We start from the raw sequence: 17,390 nt of genomic DNA, 5'->3' as shown, positions 1-17,390 counted from the left end.
TTAAATAAGTGTGACAAGTGGCTTAAGGAAAAATACTTTTATAATCAGAAAAGTTAAATTGGGGGCTACAGCAGAATATGTTTAGTGTACAGCAATAACATTGATGAAAATAACAAACCTAATTTCCCTTGTAAGAGTAACTATTAACTGGTGAACTTGCTAAGTTAAAAGCACATTCTTTGTAGTTTATATTCATTGCGTGCTGTATTAGGATGGAATATTTCTTATCCAGAGATTAACTTATTTTTCCAAGACAGCTCTATTAGCTATGTCGAACATGTTTAGTTAAATGACATCTAGTAAAATTTAGTCATGTCAGACTTAAAATGTTGTAGAAAAATGAACTTGTATGAGACTGATATGTGAAAAATTTGAATTTGAGTCACTAATAGTCATCCCTTTAGTTTTATCCTATTAATGCTATGCTGACCCAGTACAGTCAGGCCTCAAACATACTGTTCAATGATATCTTGCAAGACTAGCCTGGCTTATTTTCAGAGATGTCCCAACCATCCAACTTTTTCTGGTTTAACATGTCACACTAATATGTTGACGTTTTATTAAAACATAGCTGCTCTAAAATATGCAAAGCCTATGCAGGGATGGGAGCAAGGCTAATACAATTATCAGATTATGAAACACCAAAGCTAGTATCATATGCCTAAATTCTGCCAGTGCGGAGAAGATTTTAATGAGTCTGCCCTACGTGGCTACTCCGCATGTGACCGCATGTGACACTGTGACCGAGTACCGAGGGCTGCGCGACCCTCTGGGCCAAAGCTGCCTCCCGAGGAAACGACGCCCGCCGCGCCACGCCGCTCGCGGCCGGACCCCAGGCGCCACGCGGGCCGCCAGCGCCTCCCGCCCGCTCCCGCGCGGCGCCCGCCCCCCGGGGAGGAGCGCAGGGGTGGGGCGGAAGGGCCGGGAGCCCGCCCCCGGACGTGCCCCGCCGTGCCCCGGAAGGCGGCGTGTGCGCAGGCGCGGCGGCTGCACGTGGCGCCGGCGGAGCCATGGCGGGAGGCCCGGACCATCTGGAGCGCGCCCAGGTACGGCGGGGCGGCGGGACGGGAGCGCGGCCGGGCCGGGCCGGGCGTTAACTCCGGCTGCTGCCGTGCTGTTGCAGGTGAAGAAGGCGGTGGAGGCCCTCCTGGCTTTCGCCAGAAGCAAGGCCAAGAGAAACGCGCAGCTCCTCAACGAGAGTGAGAACGTCCACCTCCTGGTGACGGTGTGGAAGGTGCCGCGGGTGGCACAAGTCATCAAAATGTAAGAAATTCACCCTCGGCCGTGTAGTTACAGGGGTTGCTCCTGTCCCTTGGCTTGGAAAAGTGCACTTAGGTGATTCTGAGCTGAAGGGATCCGACTGCCGCCACCGTGTCGTGGCAGTTCCCGAGCCGAGAGCGAGAACTGTCGGGTCAGGCCACTGTTTCACCCCCACCTTCGGTGCAACCGGCAGCTCGGCTGTGCCAGCTTTATGCACACAGAGAACACGGATTTTGTTGGTTGCCAGTTAAAGGTATGTGCCGTTCAGTCCTGAAGTTGAAGAAAAGAAATCAATCTCTTCTTTGTCTTAACCCACCACCGAGTAATTAGAAAGACCCCTGCCTCCTTCTTGTGGTACCCCAAAGTGAACATGAATTACAAGTTTTCTTTTAAACTGTAATTGTGCTATACTGAGAAAGCTTACATCTATTTATCTGGGCCCCAATACTACAGAGACTTGTCTGTTGACTGGATGCAGCCATGGTGTAAAGAGGGGAGAATGGATGGGCCTCCTGCTCCCAGGACCTGGGGTCACTGCTCCTGGCAGGACAGATGGATGCAGCAGGGTATCTGACTGGAGACATGATATATGATTGTTTAACTTTTATAGTTCTGTGTGCTTTAAAAAGCATAGGTTCCACCGAAGACGTTCAGAAGTTAACAAAGACCAGAGTCTGGATACATAGCTTCCCTGTAGTACTTGTTAAAGGACCTTGTTCAGGAAGAAATGTCTCTCCTTTTAGACATTCCCTATCCATCTCATATTCTTCTTGTAGACCACTGCCCCATGGCATCCGACCAGAAACAACTGAGGTTTGCCTCTTCACAAAGGATGAACCAAATTTATCAGCAGAACAGACTGAAAAACTGTACAGGAAACTTTTAATCCAGAATGGAATCAGAAGTGTTAGCCAGGTAAGAGATATATGATGCTATAGTACAGTAGTTATTTCTTTCCTCTTGTACCAATGAAAAGAGAGAGTAATTATTGTCTTCTGCTGTTTAATATTCTAATCTCAATGGTTCTGAGTTAATCATCTCTAGTGAGATTTTTCTATTAAACCTAGTTTTTTCTAAACTTCAAAATTTACTCAGAGTAATTTCTTTAATTTGAAACAGGATCTTTAGCAATCAGATGTAATTGCTAGATAAATGCTCAATACTATGTTTGAGTAAGCAACTGGGAAAACTCACAATGTAAAATATTTGAGCTCTTTGCAGCTGGATTGGATTGTTTATGCTATTAGCAATAAAACTAGAAAATAATCTTATTGTTGTTTTTAACCTTGATTTAGATGTTACCTTGTACTCAAGTTCTGTTTGGTGATTTGCAGTAACTATGCAAGAGATCCATATTGTTTGATTCTTAAACCAAAACATACTGTATCCTTTTTCTACTGGTTGTCTTCAGCATTCTAAAATAATGCCCTATGATAGACTATCAGTTACGTGAGTTAATTCTGTGCAGTTCTAAGAAATACTCTAGGCTGCATTTTCAGCAGTGGAGACTAAACTGTTACTTGCATTGCAGATCATCTCATATAAAACTCTCAAAAAAGAGTATAAACTATTTGAAGCAAAGCGTCGCCTCCTGAACAGATTTGATCTCTTTCTGTCTGATGACCGAATTAGAAGGCTCTTGCCCTCACATCTGGGAAAACACTTTTATGAAAGGAAGAAGTAGGTCTTGAAATTCTGTGCATCCATTTTGCGTTATCTTTTTTAAGATTAGATTATTCTTAGTAAAGTGTTGGTTGGCTTGGGGGGTGGGGGTTGGTTTTGTTTTGTTTGTTTTGACTTTTTTAGTTGGTTTATTTTTTTTTTTTTTAATTCCCCCCCTTTTCTTTTTTAGGGCACCTTTATCTGTAAACCTGAAAGCCAGAAATCTTGCTAAGGAACTACAAAAACATATCCAGGGGACTACGCTCCCAGTTACCAACAAAGGGTGCTGTTAGTAAGTATGAGTAGATTAATACTTCACTTGAAGGACAGTCGTACCTCAACTGTAGGAATTTAAGTGAGTTATTTTTATTCCATTAATGTGTGAAGAGGTTAATGGTCACCATTCCAGATGTGGGCCATTTTGAACCTTAATCTGTATAAAGAAATCAGTAGTTCTACTTAGTAAGAAGTTTTAATGTAAATTTTAGCTTTAGTCTCTTTTTCCTTATACCTAAGAAATTTCTAGGCATCACTGTCAAACAGCATGTACAATCTTAGAAAAATATTACTGTTAAATTAGATAAAAATTACTTCCAAAATACTCTATTCTGGTAAGACTTTTTTAATTTATTGTGCATCTAAAAGGATCTAAATTGGTAATATGATTAGTAATATAAGGCAGAATTTGCATATCCAAATACAGAAAGGTTAATACAGGTAAATCTATTCTAACTTATTACAAAAGACTTCTGCAATAGCCAGCCACCCTTTATGAAAGTTAAGATAATTGCAGGTAAGTGGGCTTTTTTCATTTCTGGGTATGCCTAAAAACAAATAACTTAAAGAATGTTTATTTGCCCACATGTAAATATTACTCTTCACTTCTTTCAGTACAGCACGTATAGGTCACACTGGAATGAAAGCTGAGGAGATAGTAGATAATACCATTGCAGCAGCTGAGGTGATTGCTAAGAAGTTACCGAAGGTACTGCTGATTGATAGCATTAAAGCCAAGTTGCTTCATAATTCAGCCTGTTTTTTTTACATAATATACTGGTTTTGTTGTTCCAGAATTGGAAAAATGTAAAAATTCTTCACCTCAAAACAATTAAATCAGTTGCACTTCCGATTTTTACTGCAAATATTTCCAACTTGGATGAGCTTGACAGACAGCCATCTCTCAAAAAAAAGGAAGTAAAGGTAAACAAAAAAAAAATATTCAAACTTTCCATAAACCCAAATTGACTTCCTTCTGTGCATTATAGTGTGTGATTGTTGGGTTTAAATGTTTTAGTAGTTGATCCCAGGCATGTATGGCTACAAATGGGTTAGGCGCTCCTGGCTCTTGAGTACTTCAAATACTCAGTAATACTGATGAAATTATGGAAAATCCCTGATAGGTTGTAAAGCAAACTGGAAATAAGTAAGGTGTTTCTAGTCCTAAACTGGAGGGAGCTGAGATTCATTCTTAAAACTTCTGCTTGCATTGTTTATTTGTATTTGCCTTCTGAAAATACACTCATTAACATATACATGGATTCAGACTATCCATTTGTTGGCTAATCAGTGGCATCTGAATAATTCACAAGCTCATATATTTGTATATATGATAGGGGGTTTGCCTGCTTTTTAAAAAGAAGAATATAATCAGCTATTCCTTCATACTGAGTCCTGCTCATTGTGTTCTTTTGTCTAAAATAAATTTGGAGCAAATATATTCAACATAAAGACTCTAATCTTGACATTATTATTGCTTACTTATGAGCTAGTTATTACAAACTTCTGAAAGTAATGCATTTCTTCATATTTTACATATGGTTGAGCAGTCCAGGTCTATTGAACAAGAGTATTTAAATAAATGTTGCTAGACCGTCATATTTTTAAGCATATTAAAATAATTATTACAAATTTAGAAATGTTATGGGAATTTGTCTGAGATGTACTTCCAATTAATTCTAGAAGGGAAAGAACAAGAAACCGAAGAAGGCAGCTAAAAAACAAAATTCCAGTCAAGTCACTTTGACAACTGAAATTAATGCTGCTGCTACCACCCAGGAGCTTGTGATAAAAGAAAAAGTAGTAGTCCAAGAACCAGATGATCATGATGATGAAGAAATTCCACAACTGGTGCCTATGCAAACAACCAGCTTAGCTGAGCTGACGGTAATTGCTTAATAATATTGAGAAACTCACGTTTCAGTTAAAACTAAAGATTTTGAACTGTTTAAATTGTTCATTGGTTTGTAGGGAACGGTGTGTGTTAACACAAAGTGAACTGGATTTTGTTGTGAATATATCATGAAACTAAGGACTGAGTGTATGGGGAGGGGTGTGCCTTGGGGAGGTGGTTAGTTTTGGGGGTTTTTTATTTTTTAGTTAACCCTTTTTACAAACAAAGGAAGACAGTGGTTATTGTCCTTTTATGTATTTTTCTGAATAGCAGCAATTTTGTCTAGGTCAAATAACAAGCCTGAAGTCAGAAGAAGGGGTAAATGATTGAGAAACAGCCTCATACTTAATCAAGTAAATCGTAAAATTTTTAATTCAAGATTTCTTGCAAAATTAAACTTTAATGTACTTTAATATATCATCTTCTGCCTGCAGGGCAAAACTTGAGGAAAAACAAGTAACATTCTCTAGGATAGTAAGATGCAGTGTTAACAATCACAGAATATAAATTGAGAGCTAGCAGCTTGCATGAATGCTTTATGGACTTATTGTCACCAGTATTGGAAATGATGTGGATCATGTCATTAACATGTCTGCAAAACAACCAGACTCATTTGGATGAATAAAACAGTAACATTTGGGAATATGTGATGGACTCTAGGGAATACTAGGCCTAGTGCTCAGATAACAGTGGAGTCAGTTTGTGTGTGTGTACAGGTGGACTTCAAAGAGAACTGATCTCTATTCAATCTATTAAGTCTGGAAAAGTGGCAGAACAGGACTGTGGTTTGAAGCTCTGCCAGCAGAGGTCAGTGACTTGACTGGCCAAGAGGATCCTTGCATCTCTTAACAAAATACTAAGAAAGTAAATAGATTTATTTTTTCATTATTTTTCATGATTTAGTTCTGTGTTTTATCCTCTGCTTCTAGACTGAAATAGGAACAGATTATTTGGGCTAGGGTACAGTTCAGTTGATAGAAAATGTTTGTCATCTATAATGGTTTTCATTGATACTTCTTGAAAAACAGTAAAGATGTTTCTTAGGTAGAAAGGTAATTTTTTTTGTGTGTTAAATATAGAAAATGGAACCAAGTCCAGATAAAGGTGACAACGTGGGCGAGAAAACTAAAACACCGCTCCGTAAGAGAAAGAAACAGCCTCTAGCTCTGGAGACTCCAAAAACAAAACATAAAGTTACAGAAGAGTGTGCAGACTCACAGACATCACAAAACCAGAAAAAAGCCAAGCAGCTCAGCATGCCAAAGGAAGCAATAAAGGAAAAAGAGATGAAAAAGACTCCCAAAAAGCCTGAAGCAAAGTCTTTTGCAACACCCAAAGCTGTCAAATCAGTACAGTCAACAAAGAAGTCTTCAAAAACTCCAAAGCAAGCACCCAAGAAAGTGCGCAGGCTACAGTCAGCATGAATGTTATCTGTTGTAACACATTTTATATAGTCATTCAGTGGTGTCTTTTTAGTAAAAAAGTATATTGATGAAGTAAAACACCTTCTAAAGAAAATCTGATCCCAACAGCTTTTTTCACTGAGATCTGTAATGATTCATTTCTGTTTCCTTCTAATTGAAGAGCTGGAACAAATAAAACTCATGATCTTAATTGGCTCTATTTCTTGCCTTTTATCTTTTCCTAGCCCAAACTAAAATCACTCAGATTCTTTAAGTGTCAAAGGGCAGGGAGGGGACTATTCCAGGACAAAAAGCTGAGAAACGCAAGTGACATCTTCCTGAAGCATATCTTAGTACTGGAACACAAGGGCTAAAGCAAGAAGCATGCATACCAAAAGCAGCCATTTTTTAAAACTGTAATAAACAGTTCCAGATATTTAAGTTAGCAGCCTGATAACAAGCCAAACAATGTATGTTTTAGCTATTTTAAGGTACTGTATCTTTGACATTACAATCTTTATTTTATTTAAAAATTGAAGATGGAAAGAACAGAGCAATGAACTATAAAAGCCAATTATGGTATGGACAGTAAAATTACCAGTCTTAGAACTTGTGGTAATACAATTTTATTGTATCAGGAGCCCCATAATTCTGAATTTAAAAAGGGGACTTTGGTTAAATTCTTTCACAACATTTTCAATAGTACTATTTGTCCTTAGCTAAGGTTTTAGGATTTTCTTAATAGAAAAATCTGTCTGTTAACTTTTTCTCTGTTAAGATTGTAGAATAACTTTTAAAATACGGAATTGTCAAGACATATCTGAGCTCTTAAAGCACTTGAAGAAATACAGACAGTGCTTTCTTTACATGGCTCATGTATACTTGGATTAAGTGCTGTGTGGAGACTGGGTAAAAGCCAAAATTTTTTTTCTGTATCATTAATATGAGTGAGTTCACATCCTTTTTAGAAGTACTGAAAGCAGAGTGGCCATATGGAGGCTGGAAGGAAGAGGAAGTCAATAACTTTCAAAGTATCAACATTCTCATTAAAAAAACCCCTTTCATTATTAAAATCTGCTGCAAGAATTAAAACTAAACTCTTAATTAGGTTAAGGATAAGCTTCTGCAAGGACTCTTTGATTTTATTTGAAAGGTTTAATAAAGATACTACCAAAATATTTTCTCTAGTAGTACACATTGTGGTTGTTTTGACTAGAATTGATTCTATATTGCTCATTTGTTCTCCATATTTATATTAAAGTGGGAACTAACTCATATTCTTCACAGAGATAAACTGGAGTCAGGAAGCAGGTCTTTCAAAAGACAGCAGTAAGTATTAGAAACTAAAACTACAGTGAAACAAAGTGGAGCTACCTTGCAACTTACTATTCTACTGAAGCCAAAGTGCCTTTCTTTTCCCCCCAAAAAAAGTCTGCTGAACTATTCCTTTTGCAAGAGAGGAAAAACTTAAAAACTACATTAACTTCTACTCTGATTTATATGGCTGGGTGCTTTTTTTAACAAAGAATCAAATGGAGGTATATTCAATGTGTAGTAACTTCAGCAGTGTCATGTTTTGAACAATACTGAGCTTGTACTGAAAAATAAATTTCATTGGACAGATAAATAGGGAAGAAAAATACCATCTGTCTAGAGAAAACATAGACTAGTTTCTGCCTGTAGCTGGTCTGTAAGCCTGCCATGCTTACAGAAATCACTGTATTTGTATGCATGTTTGGTAGGACAAGGGTGATAATGTAACTTTCAGATTAGCCCTTAAATTCAGCATTACTGGGAAGAGTAACAGCTAATAATAAATGAAATATCTGAATATTATCAAACCAAAGTCTTGACAGGAGGGATGCAGAGAAGATCATAGAAACTTGTTCAGAAAGTCATTTTGTCGGAGTTAATTACATCTTGGGCCCTAGTGGGAGGTAGTTTTGGTACACACAATAAGAGTGCCACAGGGCTAGAACTATGACTTAAATACCTCTTTTTAAAAAGAATCTGAGTTAAGATTACCAATACTGATTTCTGTTTAAAACTCCCTCAGTATTTGTTACTATATTGTAATTAGATCTGCCTTTTCACTCTCTCAATCTTCAGGTTAAGCAAAATGGTCATTATTTCTTTTAGGGTTGTATATGATTATTAGAATTCCTACTGCTGTCAGGATAAATATGTAATCCTAAAAGTAGCTTGACTTCCTAAGAGCTATTCTGATTCTAATGGAATTAAACCCCCCTAAACTAAGCAGGTATAGGAATCTCACTCAGACTTGGATAACTGATATGTTCTCTTCTTTCTCTTATGCTTTTGAGAGGGACAACAGGTTACTTAACACCATAATGTGAGGCAGAAGTAGAACCATAGGTGTTTTATTGAAGCTAGGTTCAAACTATAAAATCCAAAATATACTTCAAAATAATGAGGAAGAATAGCTGTATAGGCCTTTTGGTACCATCATTTTTCTCACAACAGAAGTGGTATTAGGTCTTAAAGTGAAATACACTTTACTGTTGAAGTACTTAAAATGATTTTAGCTTTTTAACAGGATTTCAGCTTGTGATATCCTAAGTATATATTTTATGGAATAATGTCACTAATGAAGAAGTGTCCTTACCTAGTCTTGACTCTCAACGTTCAGCAGGAGCAATGATAAGTGAACCAAGTGCTATGGCAGGAATTGAGTCTGTAGTCTTACTACAGTAGACCAATAGCACTTGTTGTCATTGGAGGATAGTCTTCCTCAGTGGCATCATTCTTAGCACACTGTACTTCCACAAACATGTGGAAGCTGCAGATGCTCTTACATCTGTCAGACTTTTCATTGGCTTGGTATTTCTAGTTACTGGAACAGTGTGATTTACCCATCATTAAACAAAATGTTAGATATTGTCAGAGTATGTGCAAGAGGGTCTACAGCCAAATGCAGTTCTTGTGCTTGAGGGCTTGGGAGTGTTAGAAGATATGTCATTAACGGGTACAAGAGTGAACTGAAATATGTATTTTGCCCTTTATATAACTGGTTTACCTGCTGGATTTTTCATCTTGCATTGACAACTAATTTTCTGCTTGTTAACCTGAAGCTGTATTCTAACTACTCTTTTTAGGCAAACCTCAAGCAAGTAGTTAAAGTAGTCTACATGACTTTGCAGACGTGCATCGTACTTGTCTGTCAGATCCCTGCTGCCTACTAATAGCTGCCTCCTCTTGCAAGTGTGGAGGTCTACAACACGTACACTCATCTCAAGACCACCTTTTTTGAAGTGCCTACTTTCTAGGGTGTCTGAGCATTGGCAAACTAAGGGAAAGCCCTTTTCCCCCTTCACAGGTGACACCACCTCAACTAGAAACAGCTAAATGGGTCCAGATATGTCTGTCTCATGCTGGCCTGCACAAGGAAGTGGCTGCGACCACCCCTTCCAAGGGATAACTCCACTCCAAAATGCCGACAGTCGCTACAGACCGATCTTCCGCACCCGCTGCCGCTGTTCTCTTACCGAGTGGAGCAAGGCCTGGAAGAAGACCCAGCTGCGTCAGTCAGCCCCTCGACGAGCCAGGGGCAGGAGAAAGGGGCCTGTCAGGGGGCGTCCAACTCCGCTGGCGGGGAAAGGCCAGCGGTAGGAACCGGCCCCGGCGAACGAGGCGCCGGGCACCCCTCGGGCGGCTTAAGACAAGAAGGGGAAGCGCCCGCGCCGTCCCGGTGGCACCGGGGCACCCCAAGGGCGGCGGCTCTCCCGCCTTCCACCTCAGCGGCCCGCGCGCAGGTGCAGGCGCGGGGGCGTGGCCTGGTCGGCCCCGCCCTCCCCTCAGGTGCGGCCCCGCCCTCCCCTCAGGTGCGGGCGGCCCGAGGCGGCGGTGGCGCCGCTGCTGCCGCCGCTCTCCCGCCATGGCGGCCCCCGGCGGGCTGGGCCGCTGCGTGGCCGCCTTCTGGCTGGCACTGGCCTTCGACGCGCTGGGCCTGGCCGTGCTGCTGGCCGGCGTCTTCGCCGACGTGTTCTTCTCCGACCTGCTCATCTATGCGGGCGGCATCGGCATCTTCCTCAGCCTCATCTGGTGGGTGTTCTGGTACGCCGGCAACCTGGAGGTGCCGCCGGAGGAGCTGCGCGACGACGTGGGGCTGGCGCCGCCCAAGGGTCGCGGGGACAGCCTGCTGCGGGGGCTGGTGCACGGCCTCAGCCTCCGCCTCTCCTCCGCCTTCGCTCCCGCGCCGCGCTCCCGCGCTGCCGCCGCCGCCGACCTGGAGCTGCAGCGCGCCGGGGGCCCGCGGGGCCGCCCCGCCGACTCCAGCAGGTGGGAGCCGGGGAGGCCGGTCCCGGGGCCGCGGGGAGGCCGGTCCGGGGCGTGTCCCCGTGCCGTGCCAGCGTGCCGGGACGGGCCTCCAGAGACAGGGGTCAGTGGGAGGGAAGCTTGGGGGGGGAGGGGGAGCCTGAAGTTTGCCTAGAACTTGAGGAAACTCTCTTACCCGAGATTCAGTTAGGAACTTGCTATGGTCTTAACTTGCTCATAGCTGGCAGGTTTGTTTTAAAAAAATTGTGGGGAATCTTTCTCAACTCAGGTGATAATGGAAACCGAGTGAGAGAGATGGCCCACATTCGATTAGCAGGGACGATACTTCCTGCAGACGTCTAGGAACGGGAAAGGGCAGCGGAGTAAAGCTCGCGTGAGCGCGATGGGGTTGGCACGCGGAGAGCTCGCTGCAAGGGCTGTCCGATTGCAGCGAGGAGCCCTGCCCTTCTGAGCTGGCCCTCACAGGAACTCTAAAGGCCGCCAGAAGTGTGGGGTAATAATGAACGAGCCATTAACCACTATGCACGGGAGCTCTTGTGAGGGGAAGCTCCCTCTTTAGCAACATGAAATGCTTCTTTCTTGGAGAACAACAAAAAAGGTGAAATGCTGACTTGTATTTAACTTAGGGGCAGAGGTGTAGCTAATAGTTTGAAACTCATAAATGCAATCAATAGTTAAATAACTTGTCTTGAACCTCGTCATCTGGAAAAGATGTGCTACTATCCAGTGTGCAAAGAAAGTGTCTGGGTCCAACTTTGAAACATCACTGAAGATCATCAAGCCTTTCAAAGTATCCCTAGTGTGTTCATTAATATGGCATGTTTATTTAGGAAGAAAAGCATGCTCGATGCCTTGAAAATGAAAGAAAAAAAAAAAAGTTGGGCTTTCACTTTGCTATGTAAAATCCTTTTCTGAAGGAACTGTAAAAACAAGTTTGCTTTGTGTCTGAACTATTCAAGGATTCTGAACATCTTGCCGTTCTGATTCCCTGTGTACAAGGTCAGCTTTTTCTGCTGCTTCTTGAAACTAAGTCTTGAAGCTACTGTTGGTTTACAGAGAAGTTTGTGTGGAAATAACATTCTTTCGTGAAAGCCACAGAATTTTCTTGAGAGGAAGTTCTAACAGTAAGGAGATACAATATAGATAATTATTGCATAATAGAAAACTTGTAGGAGGTGGAATAAGAACAGCAGCAATACAACTTTAAAATATTTGTTACTGCTGTTTAGTTTATAATTAACTATATCTGCAATTGGAAAACAGGCTATTGAAAATGAGTCATTCTCTTTTTAGACTTCTTTTTCTGAAATGGGTTTAGAACTGACAGAGATCCACATCCATAGGGAAGAAATGACATTTGTTAAATGACTATGCCTAACCTTTTTCATCTAACGATTATGGCAGTTATAGGTATTGAGTTCAGTATACAACATCTCTGTAGATGATCCTACTTTTAACATGCATACATAGATGTATATTTTGCTGTAATAAACTTCTAGTAGTGAAAGTTATCCATTCTTTTTAAATATTTCTGATCTTACATGTTACTGATTTAAATTAGAAATAATTTATGGTTTATTATTAACTATAGAGTGCTTTATTACAAGCTCTCCCAAGTAAACAGCAACTTCTAATGCTACAGTAAACAAACTTTGGTACAATTGCATTACTAATTATAATTCAGAAGGAACCAAGACAGAGGAAGTGTATGAGTTGTTACATACACATTGTAACATGAACTCTACATTTTTTAACTTTCAAGGTAAAAGAAAGGATAGCAAATGGTTGCACCTCCAAAGATAATTCAGGGTTCCCTTTTGAAGTATCTTCTTTTGTATCTTCTTATAAACAACTGTCTGAATCACATCATCCCTTACTGATAGACAAAGCCCTCTCCACATCTGGAGATACTTATGAACGTAACCAAACGGGTTAAACATGTTTGAGCAGATATTGTCAGGAGAGAGGAGGGGTAAAAACACCACCACCACCACAAAAAAACCCCAAACTGCCACTGGGGGGGGGGTGTGGGGGGGGGGGGTTGTGGAACAAGCAAAACAAAACACAACACCAAAAAAACCCCCAACAAAACAACAAGAAACAAGAGCTTCCTGAGCCATTAACTTCAGATTTCAACTAGTATATTAAAAAAAAAAAAATTCAAGTGTTTGGAAAATAAACTGTTGCCTTATTAAGGAAATTTTTTTACAGAAACTATTTATGCATTTTTGTCACTTAGATAATTTTCTGGTTCTTGCCATTAATAACTTTCTGAAATTATTAATGGAATACTGCACACTGTTACGATTTCTTATCTTAAAAATTATATAGTAGAAGTGAGTGAGAAGGGTGAGAATTTTCAAGATATGGAATTAATTCTATTAAAGTAATAACAAGTAGATTAGGATCCTTGAGCCTGAAGAGAGATGCAGAGTCAGAAGTGGTATGGAAAAGGTACATAGGGAAGGCTTCTCCACAAAGCAGGAACTAGTGATTTGTCACATGCTATGTAACTGAAGTGTGGGATTATTTGGCATGGGGAAATGTGACAGATAAAAATTTACTGATTCAGAAAGCCAGAGGAAGAAACAGAAGAGATGCAAAGATAATGTATTTGGCTGTAGTAAGACCTGGGGCAGTAAGTGGCAGTTGAGATAATATCCTGAGGAGATGTTACTTGCATGCTGTATTCTTATGCTGTTATTGAGACATTGGAGATGGGCTGTTGACTTGATTTGTCTTTTATTTGGTTCCCAATTGACTGTTAAACATGAAGAAAAATACTTTTAAGACTGACTTCAAATAACAGTTTAGAGTTTTATATGAATATTTGTTCTAAGACTATTTTGGAGTAACCTTTTCTTAATGTGTTATCTTCAGGATCTGTTGAAGACACGACTATTGAAGTTACTGCCTTTAAAAGTGGGGGAAATGCTGCAAATTATGGAAAGAGAATTCCCTACTCAATGCAATAAGATTTTCTCATTATGGAATAATTGTTGCAACCATTGTGGACTCTGTATAAAATGGACACATAGAGCCATATCTCTGCCAAATGCACCTATTTCAGTGTTGGACTGGATAGTTTTTTGTGGGTATTTTTCACCATTTCAAAACATAAATTACATCTCTGAAGAAGTGAGAACTAAAAAAGAAACAAACCCAATTCATGAAGAAATCACTGCAGCATGTAATATACTTTTTTTTTTTTTTTTAAATTTTAATAACCTGGGAATGTTTGGATAAAAAGCTCTTGCACAGTGAAAAGCTCTTGCACTGTTTTACCAAGGTCTGGAAGTTAGACTCACTGTGAATTTTTATGATGCCAGTGCAATACTTTTGTTTGTAAGGGTGCTTTTAAAATATCTATGTTAAACTATTGATACAAAGTTGCAATTGTAGAAGTTGTTTATAGTGTAAATACACAATTTACAGTGACTCTTGTAAAGTTTCATCGATATTTTGGAATAACTTGGAATTTGAGATTTTATAAGTAGACAAGTAAAAATAATGATGTTGGCATAGCAGTACATTCTTCATAGTTGCGAAGGATGTAATATGATGATTATAAGACAACGCATTTTTAGTACAGTGATGTTGAGAATTATTTTCCTGATGCTGAAGCGTTTGGGGAGGGGAACCACCAAAAAAAATCCCTGTTGATTAATAAGTACTCTGATGCTTTATTAACAAATTTACATTTGGGTGTAGCTGAGAAGTAGCACCTGGGAAAAGATTTCTATTAAAGTTAATGATACCTAAAATTCTTGTGTGGAGCAATTCCTCATGAGGTCCTCTGGTTTTGAACCAACACTAAGAGTCTGAGCCCACCATTAGCAAATATGGGTAGGTCTTAAACTTTTAATGTATGATTGTTTTTATGCCACACCTCATTGAATACTAGAGGTGAATTTAAGGAAAATGTTCACTTGGAATACTGTGACTGTACTTCCTTGTGGACTCTTGAAATGTCTTCCAATGTTCTCTTGTAAATTACTGGAGTAATTTCTTACATTTCTGTCCATATTCTAATTTTTAAATGTTTTCCAAATGCTCTCAGTTTTTCGACAAGGTTAGATGAACACTAAACTTGAAAGTCTGTAACGTGATTTCTTCTTTACTAACTGCAGTGATTAAGATGTGTATACAGTTGTTTCCTCCTTCTAGAGGAACTGCAACGTGACACCACTGTGACACATCAGACAATGGTCTGATTAAAAAAAAAAGCATCAAACTCCTCCCTTAAAATCTATAGAACACTGTTTCAGTGTCATTTGCAACAATTTTTTCATTTCATTGTTCTGAACAAAGATACTGCTTTTTCTGATTCCCCATAGTTTCATTTGTAAGCTGAATTATGAGATGTAATGTTTAATAAGTGGAATGATTAGTAGCAGGTATAAATTAAGCCAAAACTTTGTATGCAGCTATTCAGGTACTTAGTCTGATGGAAAAAAAAAAAATCTGATCCAGTGTTGCAGTCATAATTACCGGTGAATTGAGCAGGGCTTTGCCTTCACTAGATGACAGTGTAATTAATCTTAAAACCATATCGATACTTAATGATTGTTGCATAGAATGGTAGCTAGAATGTTGTTGGCTGTTGCAACTTCACTGAAAAATTGCATGGGATTCAAACGTTTACAATCATGAACAGTACGTATGTTTTAAAAATTAAATATAGGAGCTGACACATCAGTCAAGGAGGATGTTAATCAGAGAAGTGCTAGAATGTTACTAGTATGGTGTGTCTAAATGAGATAAAAGGTACTTGCTATGGAGCAACGATAACTATTGTAAGCTATGATCCTTTCTTTTTGAAAATGTAAACCAGTTACCATTTCCTGCAGTCTATTTGCCTTCTAAATAAGGAAGGCTAATACTAAATAGAAACTGGCAACCGATTTATTAGCAGTTAAACATTAACAAATATTTAACACTATTTTAGTCTCCTGGTATCCTTATCAGTTGTAGCTTAATGCAGCACAAAGTCCATTCAAAGAACTTTTATATTGTTGATTGGAAAGAAGTGCTTGTCCATGTTTAGGGCTGCTTGCTGTTGTGTGAACACGGAGTTTTGTGTCTAAAGCTAGAATTCCTTTAAAGGACAGTCCTGTGCACTCTGTTTAAAAACAGCCAAAACTGCGGAGAACCAAACTCTGGTTACAGGAGTGAGATTATACAGGAGTTTTTTGTAACTGGTTAAGCCTTAAAACTAGCTCAGAACAGTATCCTATGTTCCACCAAAGGAAAAAAGCCAACACCCTAACTTGTAATTATGTAGGATGAAATGTTGTTTAGATGTATGTTTAGAAATGTTTCTTCTTTAGATGTAGACTGTATCTAAAGAAAGCTTTAATGTGGAATATATTTTTTAGCTTCCTTAAACGGGAACATCTTCTCCAGGGAGAAATTAGATTGAAGTTATTAGTAAATTCTACAAAACCTGTTTGATGTGACTTCTGGGAGTGAGAGTTGCTGGGAGGGAGATAATTATTGCAGTAGCAGCTTGTGTAGAGAATAAGCAAATATGTACAGCTGGTTAAGAGGGCTAAGCTCAAATAATGTCATATGTCACTGTAACTAGTTTAGGTGAATTGGCGAAGTAAACATAACGTGTTTGAATTTTAAAAAAATAAGGTGCTTTGAGCAGATTGAACAGTACAGAAGAACTACACAGAAAATGCATGTTTTCATTCATAATTATCCATGTTGCTTTAAAAGTTATTGAAGGTTTTTAGGTATATTATGTTTAATTACTTTTGAATTATATGATCTCCACGTTGATATATCTTTTAATGTAGTCAGCTGGTGTGTATTTAAAAAAAACCAAACCAAAACAACAACAAAACACCCCCACCCCCCCCCCCCCCAAACCCCATGACCTTTGAAGTAAACGCAGGTAATGATTTTTCTCGACAGTAGTATTAGTTGTGTGTGTACACACAATGTTTTGAGAGGAAAAGTGGTTACTAGTTCAGAGACAGAAGAGTCTGTAACGTGTTTTATTTAGAGTATTTAAGGAATGATACAGCTACCAGCGTTGTGCTTGGATGTAGACCTAGCCTACATGGAGAGGATGAGAACATCCAGCAATCGTGCTTAAACCCCCTAACTGTCCCTCTGGTCTAGCAAATGCCCAATTGCTTCCCAAGGTCAAAGTCGGCCCTCTTTAATCTCGATTACGTTGTTTGGATCATTTAGTTTTTCTCCTCTAAATTGCAGTAGTGCCCTTTTCCGTTTGAAAAACGCGCCTTCACTGCCTGGCCGCCGGCCTTGCGGTCCGGCGGGGCCATCTCCGGCTCTGCCTCCCGGGTCAGGGAGAACTTGCTTGGAAACGAACTTAAATTCTGCTCGCTCCATCCTGACGTTGTGGTTAAATCTGAAACTCCGCTTCCCTAGGACGTGTCCCGCTCCAACGCTGGCGCGGGTTTACGCGCTTACCGACGCTGCTCTTCGGTCCCGGCCGCCTGTGCCGGTACGGGACAAGCGCTATCATTACCGCCGAGCGCCAACGTTAAAACCGAAACGGTGGCGCGGGTGGAGCTGTCCGCCGCTCCTGCCCGGCTTCAGCCCCGCCGCGTACCGGGGAGGCAGCC

General features: G+C 40.1%; 2 protein-coding genes across 2 annotated transcripts; both read left to right on the top strand.

Moving 5' to 3' along the window:
- The first annotated feature begins 971 nt into the window (after positions 1 to 971).
- RSL1D1 (ribosomal L1 domain containing 1) lies at positions 972 to 6,715 on the top strand. Its single transcript, XM_074841057.1, has 9 exons — positions 972 to 1,046; positions 1,124 to 1,263; positions 2,037 to 2,175; positions 2,792 to 2,940; positions 3,113 to 3,214; positions 3,814 to 3,907; positions 3,994 to 4,122; positions 4,882 to 5,085; positions 6,172 to 6,715. Exons 1-9 carry the CDS (start codon positions 1,011 to 1,013, stop codon positions 6,514 to 6,516), a joined length of 1,338 nt encoding a protein of 445 aa, XP_074697158.1. The 5' UTR covers positions 972 to 1,010; the 3' UTR covers positions 6,517 to 6,715.
- Positions 6,716 to 10,359: 3,644 nt separating this feature from the next.
- Positions 10,360 to 14,555, top strand: LOC141930443 (transmembrane protein 238-like). The gene is made up of 2 exons (XM_074841273.1): positions 10,360 to 10,794; positions 13,672 to 14,555. The coding sequence occupies exons 1-2, from the start codon at positions 10,391 to 10,393 to the stop codon at positions 13,679 to 13,681; spliced, it is 414 nt and encodes a 137-aa protein (XP_074697374.1). The 5' UTR covers positions 10,360 to 10,390; the 3' UTR covers positions 13,682 to 14,555.
- The last annotated feature ends 2,835 nt before the right edge of the window (positions 14,556 to 17,390 follow it).

This window comes from Strix aluco, chromosome 15 (genome assembly GCF_031877795.1).
Source record: "Strix aluco isolate bStrAlu1 chromosome 15, bStrAlu1.hap1, whole genome shotgun sequence".
NCBI classification, from domain to species: Eukaryota; Metazoa; Chordata; class Aves; order Strigiformes; family Strigidae; genus Strix; species Strix aluco.
This window is presented reverse-complemented; position numbering and strand designations above follow the sequence as displayed.